This window comes from Sceloporus occidentalis, unplaced genomic scaffold (assembly GCF_023333645.1).
Source record: "Sceloporus occidentalis isolate IW3139 unplaced genomic scaffold, rSceOcc1.0.p SCAF_1, whole genome shotgun sequence".
Lineage (NCBI taxonomy): Eukaryota > Metazoa > Chordata > Lepidosauria > Squamata > Phrynosomatidae > Sceloporus > Sceloporus occidentalis.
The window spans coordinates 140,186,752-140,208,880 of NW_028316981.1; the positions used below are offsets into that span (position 1 = coordinate 140,186,752).

Sequence of the window (22,129 nt, forward strand, 5' to 3'; positions counted from 1 at the left end):
TAAGTGCCAGTAAATGCGTCTTTATGATTTATTTGCCTCCTGGATTTTTTTTTTTACCTCTTTACTTCAGACTATGAAAGAAGTTTGGGGTGTTTTTTTTTTTTTTTTTTACACTGTAAGTAACATCACTTATTCTTCCAAACCTTTATCAAACTTCTTGATGGGAAAAAAATGCATGTATGTGACAAGAGGCCTGTATATTGGAGTATATTTCAAAATTAGATATACACATTATCTTGTGAAGCAGAGAATATCAAGGGAGAATGTTTGAAAAATCTAAACCAGAAATGGAAAATTTTCAAAGGCAGGTTTTATCTAAAACAATTGCATTCAAAAGTGCAGTTATGTATATGGACAACCCTCTAATTCATGAATATAGTGCTTAATCTGAATGGACAAATGAGTGAAGAGATGCTTTTAGTAATGTTGAACCAATCTTCATGAGTTTTGATTTTATGGCAGAATGTGCATATTTGATGAGGGAGAATGTATAGCATGTGCTATAAGCAAATAGCACAAAATTCAAAACTATTTCTCTTTTCTTCCAGCTTCAGATCAGATATAGCAATTTCTAGCAGCACAGAAGTCTGCAAGGGGTGTTTTTTAAACCTCTGGAGCAAAGTGACATCTCTGAGATACTTTTCAGGATACAATTCAGGGAGGCAACCAACTCTTGGAAGCAAGGAAGTTATGCAGCCCTTGAGCTAATTCAGTCAAACCTCAAGCTTCCTAAGTCAACTGAATGACACCTTGAACAGGATCCTATTGGGTATGCTTACCTAGTTTACCTGGCTGTAAATCCCACCTCCAGCTCCACTTTTAGTAACATGAACTATTATTATTATTATTATTATTATTATTAAACTTTATTTCTAGAGTGCTGTAATTATACACAGCGCTGTACAAAGTCGGTAAAATTAAGGAGTAAATAAAAGCCTGCCCAAGGTGTACACTCTAAGATAATAACAATTAAATAGAGGAATCGATAAAATTACCATGTAGAAGAGAAAAGACAAATTAAAAACATCAAATATAAAAGCAGATCACATCACATCAAACATTATCAGACGGCCAGATGACAATCACAAGAAACTATCAGGAAGCAAAGGCCCTGCTCAGGTTATCGTATGCATGCACAGAGAATCCCTTCTTTTTTACCATTGTAGTGGACAACAAAAATAAATTTTGAATGAAATCTCTAATTAACTGTAATTTCCCATGTTACCATAACCAGAAAACAGTGGCTAATCAGTTTGAAATTAGCTAGCATGTTAAATCTCAAACCTGAAGTAAACTCAGGTTTACTTGCTTCATGCCATGAAGGGAAGAAACAAGGGAGCTGGATATTGCTGTCTTGCTTCCAAAGGAGTTGCTCGGTAGGTTAGCTCAAGGACTACACAGTCTCATGGAAACTCAGCTGTGGTGTGGGTTACTTTTGTATATTTCCCTGCAGTACAGGTCTGTGCTAATGACTGGCTGAAACTTAGTGGAGGCATGTATTTCAAAAAAGTAAAAGATGCTTTAGCTCTTTTCAAATTTTCAGTTGGAAATCTAGAACATAAGTCAGCCAAAGCTGAGCACATCTATAAGATCTGATGTGCTTAAATTTATATATCTACTACCTCGGCCTCTGGAGCTTAATAAACAAGAAGAGAAAAACAGGTATTTTGTGGGGATGTTTCACAAGAGAGACCTGGAGTACTGTGCCACTGCCTATATAGAAGAATGAATATAAACAGTGAGGAAGCTGTTATAGTGACCTGCAGCTTCTGTTTATTTTCTGGAAGAGAAAGTATAGCAGTTTGAGGCATATGCAACTGTTTCCAGCCTGTGGAATATCAGGAACCATGCTACAACTTTGGAGCTACACAATTTATTCCATATTCTCCCTCCCCCAAGGCACAGGAACAAAGGACAACAGTCTTAATCCTCAAAACACACAAGGGGCTTTCAGAGTACATATTTATTTATTTATTATATTTCTTTTTGGTTATTTGTTTATTTCCTTTTTATGCCTTTTTATGCCACCTTTCTCCCAGAAAGGCAGCTCACATATAAAAAAGAAATGTTTGAAAACCTTACAATTAAAGTTTTAAATACAATTAAAGACACAAATAAAAACCGTATAAAATTACATACATTAAAAACAAAAAAACATAGCTTCAACACATACCCCATATAACACACACACTCTATGATTTATAACACTATGGTGCGTTACAGGCCGCCCCTTTGGGGCGGCCTGTAGGCGCTCCTTTCCCCGGTGTATCAGGGCCTCAGCTGCAAGAACGGCAGCCTCCGAGGCCCCAATCCGCCGCTTTTCAGGCCGCAAGGAAGCGGCAAAAGGCTGCTTCCCCGCAGCCTGGAAAGGGGTGTCCTTGGGGTTTCAAGCCCCAAGGACACCCGGCGACGGCAGGGAGGAGGAGAAAGGGGCCACTTGGCCCATTTCTCCTCTGCGTTGCTGGCACAGCCATCTAAAGGCTACGCCCAGCAACACAAAGCTGGAAGGAGCTCCTTCCGGGGCCCACGGAAAGGGCACACTAGGCACCCTCCCGCGGCCCCACTATGTCACAACCGCGCCGTCTCGTTTGGAGGTGGCGCGGTCATAACGTAATCACGGCGGCAGCCATGTGGAACGGCCACCGCCATTTTAAAGCCCTAAATGGCTTGGGCCCAGGGTACTTGGAGAACCGCCTCTCCCCATATAATCCGCCCCGCACACTCAGATCGGCCGGGAAGCATTTGCTGAAAGTTCCAGACTCGAAATATGTCACAACATCGCGTAGGGCCTTTACCATCTCGGCCCCTCAGCTCTGGAACTCGCTTCCCGGTGAGCTCCGCTCGGCCACCTCCCTTGATCGGTTCAGGAAGGAGTTAAAAACCTTCCTGTTCCAACAAGCCTTCCCCTAATTGTTCCCTTGTCAGCCTCCCCTCTTCCCCCCTCACTGTTACTGTTGTTGTACATTCTAAACTAGCTGGATATTGTTATATTGTTGGTTGTATTGATTGTATTTGGTGATTGCTATTTTAATGTATATTTGCTGTGTTTTTATCTTATAATGGCACTTTCTGTAACCCGCCTTGATCTGAGGAAAGGCGGGCTAAAAATAAATATTTTATTATTTATTTTTATTATTATATGTGCTGAGCACGTACTAGGGTTGGGGGTGTGCGGAAGCGTCGCCGCTTCCTAACCCTAGTATGTGCTCAGCACGTACTTAGAGGCCCATCTGTAACGGGCCTATGATTTCACTTTAACCACCATGAATCCTATGGAATCCTGGAGTTTGGTGAGAAACTGGAGTTCTCTGGCTGAGAATTCTGAATTATCTTCTCAAAACTGCCAATCACAGGATTCCATAGGATGGAACCATTGCAGTTTGAGTGGAATGATAGTATTTTAATTGTGTAGTGTATAAGGCCCCCAGGAAATTACCTTGGAGGATTCTGTGGATGAAGCAGTGATTCCCTGTGGAGAAGAAAAGAAGCAGTGGTTTGCAGACCCAATAAGATGTCTCAAGAAGTGTGTTGTCTCCTATGTGCAAAGGTCCATGTTGTAACTGAGTAGCTGTCAGGACACAAGCTTGTCAACTATTATCCCTTAATTCTGATCTTCGTGACAATAAACTATACTGCACAATATAGCCTTCAAAATATTGCAAGGGATTATGAACCTCTAGGTAGAAAGCTGAAAGACCTTGGAACAAAGGCTAATATTGAATAGCTCCTTCTGTTGAAGGACATGGTCCAGGAAGAGAGATAAGAGTATTGAAAGTGAACAAGTGACTCTGCAGATTGTTCTGTCAGGAAAGACTGGGCTTCTTAGACCCCAGTCCACACTTTTTTTAAAGAAGGGCTTCTGATAAGAGATTGTTGGCACCTCATAGTGGTTTGTAAGAATGTATTTGCTAGGACTCCCATGAATTTTTTAAAATAATTTTTATTAAGGTTTCAACATTTAAAAACAAATAAAGAAAACTATTTGTATCCAATGCTTATAATATTTAACAGATCACATCATACAAACCTTATCATCAGTACTTCCTAACCATCAGTTCATTTCTTCTTATTTATACATAAATCCATCCTTGCTTAATATATCTCAACCATAGTTCAAAGTCATTATTATGTACATATTTATCACCCTCTATTTAATCCATGGTCCTTGGCTGCTTCGCAAGGGGAGGCTCTGCCTTAAGTTATAATGGCCTTGGGATTTACATAACATTTTGTCCCTTAGTTAAGTTCTCTAGTTCATTAAATCAATAACAGCAAATATAAAATGGACTCCCATGAATTTGATCTGTATGGCTTTATGGTGAGTTGCATGAGGGAGAACAGCAATATTACAGAAGGCAGGAAGACACCAAGTACTAGGAACAATAGGTTCCATGATAAAGGGGGAAATAGGAGTACAGTGGAGCCTCGGGTTACGAAAATAATTCGTTCCGCGGCCGCTTTCGTAACCCGAACGGCTTTCGCAAGCCGAATCCCCATAGCCGCTAATGGGGAAAAGCCGCGATTTGGTGTAAAATCGCGGCAAAAAGCACCAAAAGTTTTTTCGGGACCCGAAAAAACGTTCGTAACCCGGAACAATTATTTCCAATTGGATTTTTTCGGGTCCCGAAAAATTCGTAACCCGGGTATTTCGTATCCCGAGGTTCCACTGTATATTACAGTGGCAGCAGCTGGATAGAATGATCCATGGTCTTAGCTCTCTAGACACTTATGCACACAGGAAATAAACAAGATGAAATAGAACTCTTTAACAAGTAAGGCAAATACGATTTAATAGGCATCTCTGAAATTTGGTAGATTGAGTCTCATTATTTGACTGTAGCAATAGAGGCAAATAACCTATTCCAGAGAAACAGACCAAACAGGAAAGGGGGAGGATTAACCTTATATATCAAGGATCTGAACATCTATGATGAAACTCATGATATTATTCATGGAAAACACGTTGAGAACATTTGAATAAAAATCAAAGGGGAGAAAAACAACAGCAACCAGTTACAAATACACTTAACTCTATCATTATTTTGCCCCTCGTTTTACCAGCCTGTCTGCAAGAATATGATGGGGTACCTGGTCAAACGCCATATTTAACTGCAGTTGCACTTATGGAAACATTCACTTCATATGTGTGTTCTTAAAGAAATTAGGATAGAGTCAATGAAAAATTTTATAGTTTGGCAAAATTTATTACTTACATTGATAGAAATTTACTTACGCTGGTAGATGAAGTTAGTGTAAATTTACAGAAAGAGCTGGTGCACCAGCAACTAATGTTTATATATAACTTTTTAAATAAATTAATGGAACCAGCATTGAGAATATAAGATTCATACATAATTTTAAAAAATTCTCCTTGCATTTATTACAATGGTCTTTTTATTGGTTTTCTGATAATATTTTTTCTGTGTGTATTTGTAACAATTAAAAAAACAAATATCATGGGGGACTTGTCAAAAGGTTTACTTAAATTGAGATATACTATATCCACAGGATTTTCTCGAAGTACCAAGCTTCAAACTCTATCTTAAAAGTTAGTCTGGCATGGTTTGCTTTTGTGAAACTCATCTCGGCTCCTAATAATCACAGCATTCCATTCTAGGTGTTCACATTCAGACTGTTTAATTATCTGTCCTAGAACCTTTTGTAGTACAAACGGACTGATCGGTGGTTGCTGTCCTTCCCCCCCTTTTTTTAAGATGGGAAAAAATTGCCCTCCTCCATCTACTGGAATATCTTCCTCTCCACAAATTCGCAAAGATTACCAGCAGATGCTCTGATATTATATCTGCAATTCATCTGGCTCTAGAGACTTAAATTTATTCAGAGTAACTGCATGATGAACCTCCTTGCAAAACCCTGTCACCAAGAAAACCCTGTGAAGAGACAGTCCCTATGTGACGAAAGGCAGGACTAGAATACAGAGAGAAAGGAGCCACAGTGGAAAACCACAACAAAGAGCAGAGAAAGGGCATAAAGAACCCAAAAGATAGGAAGTCAAGCAGCAAACCATGTTCATCAATGCAAACATTGTCCAAAGCACCACTAGACATATTATAGGAACATGGAATGTGAGAAGCATGATCCAAGGAAAACTAGTTGTTGTTGTTGTTAACCAATCTTGTGTCTATCCTAGGGTTTGGTTATTATTTTACGCATGTTATTTTACGCATTGTATTTTATTGCATTTTGTAACCCGCCTTGATTCCTTCGGGAAAAAGCTGGATATAAATAAATTATGTCATTATTATTATCCCGACTCATGGTGACCCTGTGGATGAGACACCTCCAAGACTCCCTATCTTTCACTGCTCTGCTTAGGTCCTGTAAATTCATGCCTGTCAGCTCCTTAATAGTGTCTATCCATCTAGCATGCAGTCATCCTCTTTTTTCTGCATGCCTCCACCTTTCCTAGCATTATTGTCTTTTCCAGTGAGCCAGTCCTTCTCATGACATGACTAAAGTATGACAACCTCAACTTTATCATCTTGGCTTCAAGGGAGATTTCAGGCTTGATCTGTGCTAAGACCCATTTGTTTGTCTTTTTGGCTGCTGTGGTATCCCAGCACTCTTCTCCAGCACCATATCTCAAATGAAATGATTTTCCTCCTATGAAATGGAACACATAAACATAACAATACTAGGGATAAGTGAGCTAAAATGAATTGTGGGTTTTCCATACTATGTGGCTACATTCTGGATGAATTTATTCCTGACATGTTGCCTGTATTTGTGGCTAGCATCTTCAGAGGGTGGTGGCATGGATGTATCTGGGGTATATATACTTGTGTGGCCCTTTGTTGGGAGGAAATGATTTACATATTAATCTGTATGTTAATCTGTTGTTGAATGGGAAAGCCTCAGGGTAGGAGGATATGTGGGAGGATAAGTGTGCCTAATTAATTAGCAATCCATTGTCTACGGGGGGGGGGGGGGAGACTCACTGACCCTGGGTGGTGTTCATTTTGCATGTACTGAGTCTTAATTTTGATGTTCTTCAGGTATGGGGAGCTACATCTATTTGTTTGTATTCCTCTTTGGTGACTTATCCCATTTCTTATATATGGCTCTTTTAAACATCAACTCATATGAAACCCACATTAGTTTATTTGGATACCTCCAACTTTTATTTCTCATTGAAATGTTTGCCAAGTGTGTCTGAATATAATCTTGGCTTTAAGAAATCCCCATATATTGTGAACTCTGGCCCTATACAGACCAGCACTTTCTGCTGGCCTGTGGACAGAGTTAGGGCGCAGTGTCCACATGCTGGATGCCCTAACCCCACCTCAGGGCGCCCCTCTGGTGCAGCATCCACATGATACAGCACCGAAGGGGCGTCATAAAGCCGGGCTGCCTTGGCTCTGGCACCCCTTGGAGGGCGCAAAAAGGAGCAGCTTTTTGTGGCTCCTTTTCGCGCTCTCCAGAGACCAGATGGGGTGTGTGAAGTGAGGCTGAGACAGCCCCGAATCAGCCAGTAAAGGGGCTGCCGCCCATCTGTACAGCCCCTCCATTCCCTTTGAGCATTACTGGCCATAGGATCTCATCCAGTATTTTGCTAAGCTCAGAGAAATCAGCTTTCTTAAAGTCCTGAGTGCATGTCCTGCTATTGGTTTCTCGGTTCCCCTATTCAACAAATTTTAGGAGAATGTTGTCAACCCCTACTTCTACCCTGTTGACCAGTGAAACCTTGTTAGTTAGGATAAGACAATGAGACTGTCTGCAAGAAAGCGAGAGATTTGTAGAAACCTCCATGCCTGGCAGAATTGGACCTCCAATAAATATCAGAGTGGTTGAAATATTCCTTTACTACTATCACTCTTTTTTTAAAAAATTGGTTATTTGCATTCAGATTAGAAGAAAAGAGATTCCACTTAAACATGAGGAAGAATATTTGACTGTAATAGCTGTTTGACAGTAGAACAGACTGTCTTAGAGAGTTGTGGACACTCCTTTGAGTGAGGAGAAATCTTTAAGCAGAGCTTAGATGGTCTTACAGGGGTGCTATAGGTGTGCAGGAATACATACCTACATTCCTTCATGGCAGGGGTTGGACTAAGTGGCATTTGCAGTCCTTTCCAAATCTATGATTCTATAATTATCTCTGCTGAACTAAAAAATCAGAGACTGAAGAATCTTTCAGAGCTCTTCAAAACAGTGAAAAGAGTTCCCGTACCTGGAATCATACACTGGTCAGAATGGAGACTGCAGCCAAGAAATAAGAGAAAGACTAGGAATGGGAAGGGCAGTGGTGAAAGAACTAGACAAGAACTTAATGTTCAAAGATATATACAATTGGCCAGTGAGAATAGTCCAAACCATTGTCTAAGTCTATAAATCAGGCAGAATGGTATAAAAATAAGGGAAGAGGGGAAAAACAAAAAGTCTATAAATCTGGTTTGGTGGATTGACCATTGTTTATCTCTGGGGCAGCATGATACAATGGTTTGAGTGTTGGACTAGGATGCTGGAGACCAGGGTTGAAATCCTTGCTCACCATGTTAACCCACTGGGTGACTTTGGGCAAGCCACACTCTCTGAGCCTTAGAGGAAGGCAAAGGGAAACACCCTCTGAACAAATCTTGCCAAGAAAAATGCAGGGATGGATTTGCTTTAGGGTAGCCATAAGTCAGAATTTGAAGGCATACAACAATAAAAAGGGTATTGCATACTTAGTGAAGAGAAAGGAGTGTGAAGTATCTACTTTCAGCCTTTAGCTTGCTGATATACACATGGGTTTCTCTCCATCCTCACTGATGGATACCCAGATAAGTGATCATTTTTATTATTATTATTTTACCTCACTGACAGCCATCTGTGTAGAAATCTCCTGTCAGAGCTGGATTTTGCAGTCCAGAGAACATGGAAATTAGAGGCCAGTGGATAATGACTCTCTTAGAATATGCACTCTGCTTCATGTCATTTCTGTGTAAGTTCAGCTCAGACTCAGCTTTGTTGTTGTGTACTTTCAAGATTTTTTCAGCTTGTGCGACCCTATCTCAGCATTTTCTTGGCAATATTTGTTCAGAGGAGATTTGCCTTTGCCTTCTTCTGAGGTTGATAGAATCTGACATGCCCAAGGTTGCCCGTGTGCTTCCATGAGCAAGCAGAGATTCGAACCCTGGTCTCCACCATCATAATTTAACACTCAAACCACTACACCCCACTGGCTCCTTATGAGTTATTATTTTGTTAGGAGAACGTCTGTTGAGGTTCAGACTAGACACAAATAAGACCTAGATACTAGAATATAATCTCTAAAGGAAGTCCTCCTTATGACAGGATCTTCTCATGACAGAACAACCAACAAAGATAGGCTCATGGTACATTCTCCAGACCTGTTTAAAATTCTTTGCAGCTCTGCATGAACTCATGATTATCTGCTTTCTTCTTTTACTGGCATTATGGACAGAGATTCGAGGCTTGGCTTTATGCCACTAGGCAAGCTGAGATTCAAAGCTCTGTAATAACATTAGTTTCAGATCCATTTAATGACTAGGTTTGGAAATGATACATGTGAGGGCATTTTGAATGGTAAAGCAGTATAAAATGTAGTTGAGTGGGCTATTTAACTCTGAAGCACTGCTTCTCTCAGCATGATTCTGCAGCCCTGTATTTTTAAAGAGAGTCAACTCTGAGTAAGTTATCACTTCTGATTTAAAGGGGAAAGAAGTTTAGGCTGCAGTGATGTTTTGCCTTTGCTAATTTGATGGTGCAGTAGAAAATGTTAGGGTGTTTTGTCTGTCTTTCTTAATTTATGGTGCAAGATTATTGTTTTTTAAATAACAAATGAGAATGCAGTCTGCATTTCTGTTCTTCAAGGACGACTTGTTGAAACCAGTCCAGCGACTTGCAGGAACATTTGTCCTTTTAAGATATGGATAGTCAACTGTGAATCTGCAAAAGACTACAGCTCTTTATCCAAACTGCATACCTTACAGTGACCAATCATGGAAGTTGCAGTCCAAAAGCATCTGGAGGGCCATTGTTGCCCATCCTTGTTTTATGATATGAATATAGGCTCTTCAACTAAATCAGTGTCACAGACTGTACAGTAATGTGCTAAAAAAAATCGGCTCAAACTTTAAAATGAACATTACATTTGTTCAGCTACAGTTGTATAAGGAAATGGACAGTATAATTGTCCATGCTGCCAATAGGAATGCCTGGCTGTAAAACCATGCCAGGCTGTAAACCACCACTAGGTCACAAGAAATTTGTGGTGTACAAAAGCACTAGGTATGGTGGTATGTTTCAGTCCAAGGAGATGAGTAACTTGACTGTATAAATGCAAAGCATGTAGGCAGCTTCTCTTATTTTTATACAAACTATTTCCCTCTGCCAGTGTCAACTTTCTTAATCTTGTCTCTGCCATGTGTTTGGTCAGACCTCCTATAACCCCTGGTTGTTGGTCCTGCTAGCTAGAGATGATGGAGGCTGCAGACTTAAACAGCTTGAGACACTCAGGGTGGGAAAGCCTGCCCTATGATGTTTTTTGTTTTTATCATCACAGCAGTCATTGTTATATGAGTTAAGACTGACAGTACCTGGCACAAAGTCATTTTGTAATCTTTATGGCTGAATGGGGTTTTGAAGATGGTGTCTTCACACTCCACATGCTGTCCACATATAAACAAGCAACCTCAATTTCCTGCAGTACTTTCCTGCTGTCATTTTCCTTTGACTACTACTTTTTTCTTAACCAGACAACAGCAGAATCCTGTTTGAATTGGGATTTTTCTAACATCGTTTCAAGAGGTGCACACTCATGAGTATTAAGTCGGGAATTTAGCTTGAGCTGAGCATCAGCATTTTGAAATATGGCTAGATGACTGGATTGGAAAGCAAGTTCTAAATTCCATCTGCTGTATTGTTCAAGAGCTTCTGAGGTGCTCATTGACATTTGTGTACAGGCCTTTACAGTGGGGCCTGTAAAGTGCTCATATGAGCCTTTCCATTCACTTGAGTGCTTATATGAGCTTTTACATTCACTCTCATTTACTGAAATATTTATACAGTGCCATGATCTTCTCTCTTTACACATACCTTGATTAGTATATAGCAGTGGTGGCGAACCTATGGCATGCGTGCCAGAGGTGGCACTCAGAGCCCTCTCTATGGGCACACGCATCATCGTCCCAACACAGAGTTCACTAGAGTTTGTCACTAGAAAGCCAGAAGGACGCGGCACTTTGCTCTGGTAACCTCGAGACTGGACTTCTGCAATGCACTCTACATGGGGAAACCCTTATACCAAACCCGGAAGCTACAAATGGTGCAGAATATGGCAGCCAGGCTGGTCACTGGCACGTCCAGGGCCAGCCATATAACACCAGTATTAAAAGAGCTCCATTGGCTGCCCATTCGCTTCCGGGCACAATATAAGGTGTTGGTAATGACCTATAAAGCCCTAAATGGCTTGGGCCCAGGATACCTGAAGGACCGCCTCTCCCCATATATTCCGTCCCGCACCCTCAGAACATCCAGGCAGCAGCTACTCAGGGTTCCCGGGGCCAGGCTAGTCTCCACCTCCAGGAAGACATTTTCCACCGCCGCCCCGGCCCTTTGGAATATGCTGCCCATGGAGCTCCGCTCGGCCACCTCCCTGGCCAAATTCAAAAAGGATTTAAAGACCTTCCTTTTTACTAGCGCATTCCCCGATTAAGAGTCCTATGTGCCTCCTTCCCTCCTCTCTAGCAAAGGGACCAGCTAACTCGGGGCTTTTTGTGCTGTTTTATGGTAATCTGTTTTAATGCTGTGTCTTGTTTTTAATATGTATTGTATTTTTTGTAAATGTTGTACACCGCCCTGATCTGAGGAAGGGCGGTATAGAAATAAAATTTTTATTTTATTTATTTATTATAAATAAGTGGGTTTTGGGCACTCGGTCTCTAAAATGTTCGTCATCACTGGTATATAGGGTCCTGATTTTGTTCCCCAGTATTCATTGTTTCAAAAATAACCAAGTACAAAGTAGAAATACAGCATAAGCAAATGTGTTTGCTTGCTATGTGTTTGCTGTTCATGAGCGAAATTGCAGAGGGTCCCTAGCATAATGATTGGTATCAACCAGTTTTCCATATGCAGAATTGGCCTAGAGACAGCAGGGACTCATTAAAGGGAGAGGACTGGGGACATTTCTTTCACTAGTCTATTGCAAAGTGCAGGAGCAGACCTTTGGCAGATGCAGCCCTGTGAACATGAAAACTATCAGTTGCTTGCTGAGTTTGTGCCATTATGCTGAACAGCAAGTGTGTTCATGGTGAACTAGCATTGCCCTTAAAAAGATGTTTTCCTTGTTAATCAAAAACAGCCTCACCTGATTCATTATTCTGTTTCCTTTAAGGAAGTGAAACCCCCTTTGAAATTTCTGAAGTCTCAGCTTTATTTACATCCTGCTTATACATTTTTCTTCAGTGCCCCTGAGGGGCAGGATAGAATGACAGTTTTGTGATGTGTGGAAATGTTGTATCATGACTGACCCCAGGTGTGCATTTTATTTTCCTTTTCAAAAAATTGAGTGGGGGGCTGGATGAAGCACTTGACACAGTGACATTCCCCAGTTCCATCAGGTATGTGGTAGCCTGCCACAGCTAAACTAGCAAGCCCTAATCAAAAGCCGGCTGCATGTAAAATACCTGCTGGAATGCTTCTTTCAGTAAACAAGGTAAAGCATCTGTTTGCTATGACAAGACCTCTCTGCATTGAGGCAGATGAGTGTAGTTCATTTCCTAGGCTCTTGATGTTTAGCCTAGAAGGAACTGAGGGAGTGCAGATGAAGGCAAAAGGGACTATTTATGTGAATTACTTTGGATGGCCAAATTCTTCCATATGTTACCCCATCCAATTTTATTCAGCTCACAGATAATAGAACATGCTTTAGGAATACCAGGCTTCAATGAGCCAATTGGCCATTAAGCTGCTAGTCCTTATGGAGTTTTTGTTTTGTTTTTAATATCTTTCATGGTGTATGCATTATTCCATATTAGGCAACATTGATTCATTAGTTACAGAACATTGTACATGAATTAATTTGGTAATCCTGTCCAGAAATGTTCAGTAGTTGAGCTTCAGATGCAACCTTTGCCAACATATTTTGTTTATCAAACCAAATTGTACAGTGGCAGTTTGAACGTTTAAGCCTGTTTCATGGTGTTTAAAAGGAGTGAATGAATGAGATGTGTACTGTCACTGTGGAATCAGAAATCCATCAGGGATGTAAGTGAAAAAAAATCATAGACATAGGTGGCTATGGTCTGTGTCAGCAATCAGTCCTGAATTTCCCACTCCTCATTTCTCTTATTGTGTCACAAGTCTTTGCTGCTGCTTTTTAAAAATACAAAATCTATTTTTTAAAAAAATATTTTTGTTGTTGTTAGCTGTCCTCAAGCTGTCCTCAAGCACTCTTCTCCAGCACCACATTTTGAATGAGTTGATTTCCTTTCTGTCTGCTTCCTTCACTGTCCAGCTCTCGCATCCGTACATGGTAATTGGGAATACAGTGTCCTGGACAATTCTGACTTTAGTGCTCAGCTGTATGTCTTTGCTCTCCAGCACCTTTTCCATTTCTTTCATAGTTGTCCTTCCCACTTCTAGTCTTCTTATTTCTTGACTGCAGTCTCCATTCTGATCAATATATTTAGCAAAAACTTTAAAAGAATATATATATAAGAAACATTACTTTAAAAACCCTTTCCCTAACATGTGTACATAGGCACTGCACCCACAAATAGTTTTAAAAAAACACTTGCAAGGTTGGCTCAGTGAGAAACTGTTATACATTCGTGCTCAGTGGAAGTACACTTGTATATTTTACAGAATCATATTTCTCTGGGGATAAGAAAAGGTTAATTTTTATGTCCTCTGAGCAGGAATGGCATTACATTTATGTTCTGTAAAGTAGTTAGCACTCAACCAGTGTAAAATAAACATTAAATAGCAGATGTAATGCTGGGGTTGCTGTATTTAGAGTGGAGAGAGAAATCAATATCTGTATTGTAATACAGTTAGGTATTTGGCTATGGTAGTGGAGCCTTCTTCTATAGTCAGGTAAGCTGCCTTAATATCACAAAAGTCTAGGTCAGTGGAAAAATCTTTCACTATTAGTATCTCAGCTCTTTTGATTCTAGCAAAGAAGGGCAGAGATCTTTGAAAGGAAGAAGCTGAGAAGGTAGCAAGCAAAGGGAAATCCTTGGTGAATAGGAGCAAGTGCACAAAACAGGGTTACTTTATAATTGCCCTGAGCCAAGGATTTCTTTTTATTGACATGGTTTTTAATGCTGGAGTAGATGAAGTGATGGGGTGGCTTAGCGGATGAGATGCTGAATCTGACAATTGGAAGGTCAGCAGGTCGAGACCCAAGTGCCGCATGACTGAGTGAGCTCCTGTCCCTAGTTACAGCTTCTGCCAACCTAGCAGTTTGAAATCATGTAAAAGTGCAAGTAGATAAATAGATACCATTTTGGTTGGAAGTAACAGCATTCTGTGCAACCATGCTGGCCACATGACCACTGAATTTTTTTGGACAATGCTGGCTCTTCAGCTTAGTAACAAAGATGAACAATGCCCCCTACAGCTGGACACGACTAGACAAAACTTGTCCAAAGGGAAACCTTTATCTTTACCTAGATGAAGTGAATCTAGTGTCAGGATTCCTCTTTGTCAGCACTGAATAAGGGCCTCTTGCTCTAAGGGTGACATTTCCATACCAATCTGAGCCTTGGCATTTCTTTTTCTGTAAGGTTGGCTGGAAGAAACACTCCAGTACAGTGGGAAAGGCCAAAGAGAAGTAGGAAAATGGAGAAAGAGGGGAAAGGGGGAGCAGGAAAGGATGTAGGGTGAGGGAAAGAGGGAGAGAAATGAGAGGCAATTGATCACAATTTGAGAAGGAATGCTGACAGTCACCTTAACTTGAATAGTAAACAGCAATTCTTTGGCTGCAGGCTGTACCTTAAGTGCTTCTTGCTTGAAATATTTGAGATATTTGTGTACTACTTGTAGTGCACTGGTCAGAACAGCACAAACAGGTGAAGTTGCTGGACTGGAAGGAAGAATTGGTACATTCCTAATCAACACCATTCTTCTCTGAATGCAAAGGTTTAATCAGGCTTTGCTTTCTTGACTTATCCTCCACTGCTTCTTCCTTCATTGCCATTTCTCTGGGGAATCCCAGTTAGTAGGGATCATTATTCTATTAGTTCAGGTTTACTTAGAGCTTTTCACATGTACTATAGAAACTGCAGTGAATGACTGAACCTTTCTCCCCCACTCAACCCACCCCTCATCTTCAGGGAAACTTATCATCATTGCAGCTAAAATAAATGAGCTTGACACCATCTCGATGCAAGCAGCTGCTTAATTCTGAGTGCGACAAATATTGTTTCCTCCTCTGCAGCAGCAAATTTTTTGTTGTCTCGCATATGTTTTTTTAAAAAATATTTTAGAATTAGGAACTTAATTCCTATCACAGAACATTTGGATAACCTGTCATTAGATATTTAATTAGTGTGATTTATTTTATTTTCTCTGCAGGTTTTGCATGCAGAAGAGTGTGAGACTGGTACCAGGAGTCACCCTTGATTTAATAGAAAAGTAAGTGTGATTTTTGAGACCTTAACATCATTCCTATTTTCTTGGGGTGTGTGTGTGTGTGTGTGTGTGTGTGTGTCTTAAATATAAATCTGATAGGTTGAATAAACTTTAGCATTTTACTCAAAACTAAATCATTGCAGGTCAACAATATATTGCCTAAACAATCTATTTGCAAGTCTGGTGTACTCAGAAAAATAAAAAACCCCAACAACAGCACAAATCAAAAGTGTGGAAAACATATGCCATAGTTGTTGTGTTGGCCGTATAGAAAAATATAACAAAATTCAAAATCCACTAAAGAGCAATAACTTTATTCACTAACTGAAATGTGCTTCTTCATCGTGGTCTCTGCGAATCATACAAATGGGTTTCACTGCACCTGCGCAGTGCTGTTCGGAAACTTCTGGAATCACTGGCAAAGTTTACTTTGCAACATATAGAAACTTTTTGGCGGTAACTCCGCCCACCCGTTATAAGGCCCCTGCCTTCCCGCTCTTTCCCCAGTTCCTTTTTTCTGCTGCGCTAGCTGCTTCAGGGAACTTCGCTCGCTCTTTAGCTTGATCGGAATCACTGTGTTTTTGACCATTCGTTGTCTCCCGCCCCTGATAACTTCGGACTCTCGGCTTGTTGACCTCGATTTTGGACTTTCCTTCCGCTTTTGTTTCTTCGGAAGAAGGTCTCCAGCACCTTTCAAAGTGTGACGTTGCGGAGACAAGGTGCCCATCCGGGAAAGGACCACGATCCGAAGACTTGTCCACCCTGCAAGCCCCTCTCTTCCCAGGCTCGGAAGAATTGCGAGTCCTGTCTGACTTCGGCCATCGACCAGGCCAAGACCCATGAGGGGGGGCCCTCCCTTCATCGTCGGCTCCCTCGGCTATGCCGCCTGCTTCTTCTTCCCAGGCCAGCATGTCCAGACCCAGTGCCACCAACAAACCCTCCGAGCGCCCCCACATAACGTCGGGGACTGAGGGTTCTGAGCCCAAGACGGAGTCCGGGAGGAAGGCGTCCCCGGAGGGCTCGCGCTCGAAGGATCGAGCGGATGTGGCCCGTGGTTCATTCAAACCCAGTGCCACCAACAAACCCTCCAAGCGCCCCCACATAATGTCGGGGACTGAGGGTTCCGAGCCCAAGACGGAGTCCGGGAGGAAGGCGTCCCCGGAGGGCTTGCGCTCGAAGGATCGAGCTGACGTGGCCCGTGGTTCATTCAAACCCAGTGCCACCAACAAACCCTCCAAGCACCCCCACATAACGTCGGGGACTGAGGGTTCCGAGCCCAAGATGGAGTCCGGGAGGAAGGCGTCCCCGGAGGGCTCGCGCTTGAAGGATCGAACTGATGTGGCCCGTGGTTCATTCAAACCCAGTGCCACCAACAAACCCTCTAAGCACCCCCACATACGTCAGGGACTGAGGGTCCCGAGCCCAGGATGGAGTCCGGGAGAAAGGCGTCCCCGGAGGGCTCGCGCTTGAAGGATCAAGCGGATGTGGCCCATGGTTCATTCAAACCCAGCGTCACCAACAGACCCTCCAAGCGCCCCCACATAATGTCGGGGACTGAGGGTTCCGAGCCCAAGACGGAGTCCAGGAGGAAGGCGTCCTCGGAGGGTTCGCGCTCGAAGGAACGAGCGGATGCGGAGGCCCTGGCCGTGCCGGTCCCATCCTCCAAGGCGTCGTCGAAGGCGTCCCGTCACGCCTCCAAGCTGCCCAAGACGGGGGCACCCTGCGTGCCATCAATGAACGTCGCACCGGAGGACGAGGGCAAGGCGACCAAGCCTCAGGCTTCAGAGAGTATTGTCCTGTTAGACCTGCCGGGCAATCCCTCCTCCCCCCCCCCCGAGGAGTGGGGCGAGATGCCGGGATCCTCTAAGAAGAGGCACTCCGAGGGGGCTTTGGACAACTCCACGCCCAAGAGGCCCAAATCCACCCGGTACCAGGTGAGTCGGTGGTGTCCTCCAAGGGCGAGGAGCGCGCTTCGCACAAAACGCGCTCTCCATCCAAAAGGGCTCCTACTCCGGTTTCTTCTCGCCCGATAGAGTTGTCGGCATCGTATGCGGTTTCCACGCTCGACACCCCGCTGCCTTCGACTGTGAAGTTTGTCCGCGTCAATGCGGAGAGGGCCAGACCTCCGCGGAGGGAGTCCTTCCCTCTGATCCTTCACTCAGGCGAGGATGAACCGTCTGATGAGGATCCTTCAGAAAATTCATGAGGCTGAATCTCCGTCTTATGGCCCCTGAGAGAGACAAGCCCCTGGTGTCGCATGCGAGGGTTTCAACATCCGAGTCGTAGCGGCCCGCTGTTGAATCGTCAGCTTTTCAGCTTCCGACGCGTCCCCCACGCGAGTCCGGGTGCCGGATCTCCCACTGGCATCAGACACTGTCTCTGAGCCAGAAATTTTGTCAACTTCGGAGGACCCATCAGATGATGAGGCCTCCATCCAGGCTTCTCCTCAGAGGTTACACCACCCCGAGCCTTCTTCTCCCACCGATGATGGCTGCTCTTTCGACAAGCACGTCATCAAGTTGCCAAGGTCCCTGGACATTGGGCTTCCCTTCCCCGAGGAGAAGGCTCACGACCCAGTCGAACACAGGGTGCACGGCCGTGTACCGTCCCTGACATCCATCCCGCTGCTGCCGTCCCGGGAGACCTTCGTCAGGCGGCCCTGAGAGTGCCGGCCTCCTTGGTGAGATCGTCCCGCAGGATCGAATCCCTGTACCAGATCTCTCCATCCAGCGGTTTCTGGTTGACCGGCCACCCCAAACAAAATTCGGCGATAGTTGAAGGGACACAGCAGACCTTCATCCTCAAACAGACGACGCCTCCGGCAACGCCTACATGGGGGCTTACATCGAGACCTCGATGGAGGGGATTTTGCCATTCATCCCTGACGTCCCGAATGATGTCTAGAGGCGCCTGGTGGAGATCAGAGATGAGGCCCACTCCATCGGGAGCTAGCTCATCACTGCCTCCACAAATGTGGCTGACTGCGCTGGACAGGCCATGGCAGCATCGATGGCTCTGCGCCGACATGCATGGCTGCGTTGATCTGACCCGAACACCAACGTCAGGACAGCTATTGAGGACATGCCACTTGACAGCTCTGGTCTCTGTCACGCCGAGACCGACGAGCGCCTGAACCGCGATTTCAGGATGAAGGCAACGGCCAAGAACCACGGGATGTCGTCAGCCTCCATCTCGCCTGTCCGGAAGAGACAGAGACCGTGGCAGTCCCAAGGTCAGGCGCAACGGTCTTTCCAGCAAGACCGACAGTCTCAGCAGCAGGACTCCCAGAGGTGGCGTTACCCCTCTCAGTCTTCCTCCTCCTCTGGCCGTTGCAACACACACACACACACACCCCGGTATCGGAAGTCCCGCCGTCAGGATACCGACCGGGGGAAGAAGAGAACCCGAGGGGTTCCTGCGCACTTCGTCTCTCTCCCCTCCGGTTCTTGGACATCTTGAGGCTTTCCCACTACCGCCGGTTCCAGATGGTAACCTTGGCCTCTACTCCACCAGGGCCGATGGTTCGCGATGTTCGACCTGGGGGAAGCCCACTTCCACATCGGAAGTTGAGAGTCCCACCGGAGATCCCTCGCCAACGTACTTCCCTTCGGCCTAGCCACGGCCCTGAGGGTCCTCACGAAGTGCATGACTCCAGTGGTGGTATACCTCCATCAGAGGGGTTAGAGAGTTTTTTCATACCTCGGCGACTGTTGTTGCCGCCGACTCACAGCGGGAGCACCAGGAGACAGTCTCATTCGCCTTGCACCCTGGGCGCCCCTCGGCCTGATTGCCTGCGAGGAAAAGCCACTGCACACCAGCCAGTTAGGCTAAGTTCATCGGGGTCATCCCCGACTCCAAAGGATGCTCCGCCTTTCTCCCTCCGGACCCTTTTCAGGCGTTGGCAGCTTCACTAAAGCCTTGCATCTCCCACAGAAAGGTGAGGGCCAGAGACGTCCAGGTAGCCCTAGCGTGACGCCGTGGGCGAGGCTTTGCCTCCGACCCCTTCGGGCCTGTTTCCTCTCGGTCCCCTCAGTCTTCAGACTGATGGAGGACTCCCCGACCAGGCATCTCACGGCACTGAGGCCAGTGGCCGCTTCTCTGAGATGGTGGTTGGCTTGCTTCAGCGTCTCTATCAGAATGCCCTTCCATCAACCCCAGCCTCAAATGACTTTGACAACAGATGTTTCCCTGGAAGGCTGGGGCGCCCACCTGCTCGACCTCGTTGTCAAGGACAAGTGGTCTGCCCGGGACAAACGTTTCCACATCAACACGTTGGAGATGCTGGCAGCCGACAAGGCGTTGAGGGCATTCAAATCCGCTGTCGAGGACAAGGTGGTCCTCCTGAGAACAGACGGCACCACTGTGATGTATTACATCAACAAGCAGGGAGACTCCAGATCCAGGACCCTGCTCGAGTTCATTCTGCGCGTCTGGAGCTGGTTCATCCAGAGACAGACGCTCCTCTACACAATTCACTTGCCAGGAGAGGACAACGATCTGGCGGATTGCCTAAGCAGATCTCCTCCGGTGCCACGAGTAGAGGCTCCATCCGGAGATGGTCAACAACCTGTTCGACCGGTAGGGGACCCCCCAAGTCGATCTTTTCGCGACCGAATGGAACAGCCACTGTCCCCAGTTCTGCTCCGGGAGGCGAACGGACGGTCCCCTCGGAGACGCGTTCGCCTTCCTTTGGACGGGAGAGCTGCTCTACGCCTTTCCTCCCTTCCCTCTCATCATCAGGGTGGTGTCCAAGATGACAACAGACCAATTGGATGTGATCCTGATCGCTCCGTGGTAACCGTGGCAGCCCTGGTTCGCGTCTCTTCTCCACCTCCAAGAGATGCTCCCTCCGCCTCAACTTCCGTCCGGACCTGCTGTCGATCCAGGACGGCCGGATCCTCCAACCGGACATCGAGAGCCTGCCGCTGGTGGCCTGAAGAATCCAGCCCTAGCCTCACTGCCTGATGCGGTGAGGACTGTGACCCTGCCTATCCAGAAACCATCCACCCAGCGGTCCTATGCCATTAAGTGGAGGAGGCTTAGCCTCTTCCTTGTAGAGGTTCCTTAGGAGATGTGCCAACCTGCACCCCCTTGGGTCGGTACTGGTACCAGCTTGAAGCCTGGAGGCGGTGCTGTCCGCTCTTCAATCCAAGCCTTTTGAACCGATGGCCACGACGGACTTGAGATTGTTGATTTGGAAGACTGCCTTCCTTGGGGTCATCACCTCCGCCCGCCGTGCGGGTGACCTCTGTGCCTTGCAGAGGGACCAGCCCGTCCTTAGGTTCACAAGGAGTAGGTAGTCCTCCGGTCAGACATTACTTTCTTGCCAAAGTACTGTCTGCTTCCCACATGGGCCAGGACATTGTGTTGCCTACTCCGGCGTCCAACCCGACTTTGGACGCAGAGCGAAGCCTGCACTCTCTTGATGCCAGGAGGGCGCTGGTTTTTCACTTGGACATAACCGCTGCCTCCAGCCTGTCCGAGAGACCCTCTCTGTGCTACTCAGAATCAATGAAGAGGTTGCCTGTGTGCGCGCAGACGTTTTTCCAATGGGTGGCTGGTACCATCCACCTCTGCTATGAACTGTTGGGTAACCTCTCCCTGGCAGGGTTTGGTTCCACTCCACAAGGGCAGTGTCACAACCCTCAGGATCCCTGTCGGGGATTGCCTTAGAGGATGTCTGCAAGACTGCTGTCTGGTCCCAGCCTCTGACTTTCATAAGGCATTACAGGCTGGACACCAGGGCCATCCTAGACGCAGCTTTCGGGAGGGCTGTGTTGGTCTCAGGGTTGCATTGGTTGCACTACTGATGATGTTTGTTTACAAGGTTATGTAAATTATGCCACTGTTTTACATCCCTGTTGAATGTTGGTTTGCACAAATTGCCATGGGATTGGTCTTGTATGACCTTATGTTCCCTTCTCAGGTTCTGCAATGTTATTGCTGTGTTGAGGTGTTTGTGCACAAACAAAGACTGACTCTTTTATGGTTCAAGGTTTTTATTGTGTCAATGATATACCTTGGTTACCATAGCTTTGGTTTCAGGACACTCCCTCCGCCGTTTACCTAAGCTTGTCAGTCTAAACCCATTTGTATGATTCGCAGAGACCACGAAGAAGGACAGGTTGCTTACCTGTAACGATATTTCTTCGAGTGGTCATCTGCGAATACATACAAATCCCACCCGTCCGCCCCCTCAGCGTCCTGCTCTTATTGGCTCTTTCCATCGCCTGCTTGGCGGAAAAATTGCGGAACTGGGGAAAGAGCGGGAAGGCACGGGCCTTATAACGGGTGGGCGGAATTACCGCCAAAAAGTTTCTATATGTTGCAAAGTAAACTTTGCCAGTGATTCCAGAAGTTTCCGAACAGCACTGCGCAGGCGCAGTGAAACCCATTTGTATGTATTCGCAGATGACCACTCGAAGAAATACCGTTACAGGTAAGCAACCTGTCCTTTCAAAGCTTCACTGGCTTCTTCATCAGACAAAAGAAGTTTTAAAATCACCTAGGCGAAGAAAGGTGGTGA

At 45.1% G+C, this 22,129-nt stretch overlaps 1 protein-coding gene across 3 annotated transcripts in view; it reads left to right on the forward strand.

Annotated features, from left to right (window-relative positions):
* RPTOR (regulatory associated protein of MTOR complex 1) overlaps nucleotides 1–22,129 on the forward strand; it is a 539,367-nt gene that overhangs the window by 235,491 nt on the left and 281,747 nt on the right. For all 3 annotated transcript variants that reach the window (XM_089539327.1, XM_089539336.1, XM_089539347.1), the window contains exon 7: nucleotides 15,547–15,606. In XM_089539327.1, the coding sequence (XP_089395453.1) occupies nucleotides 15,547–15,606 (60 nt within the window). The remainder of the gene's footprint in view (nucleotides 1–15,546; nucleotides 15,607–22,129) is intronic.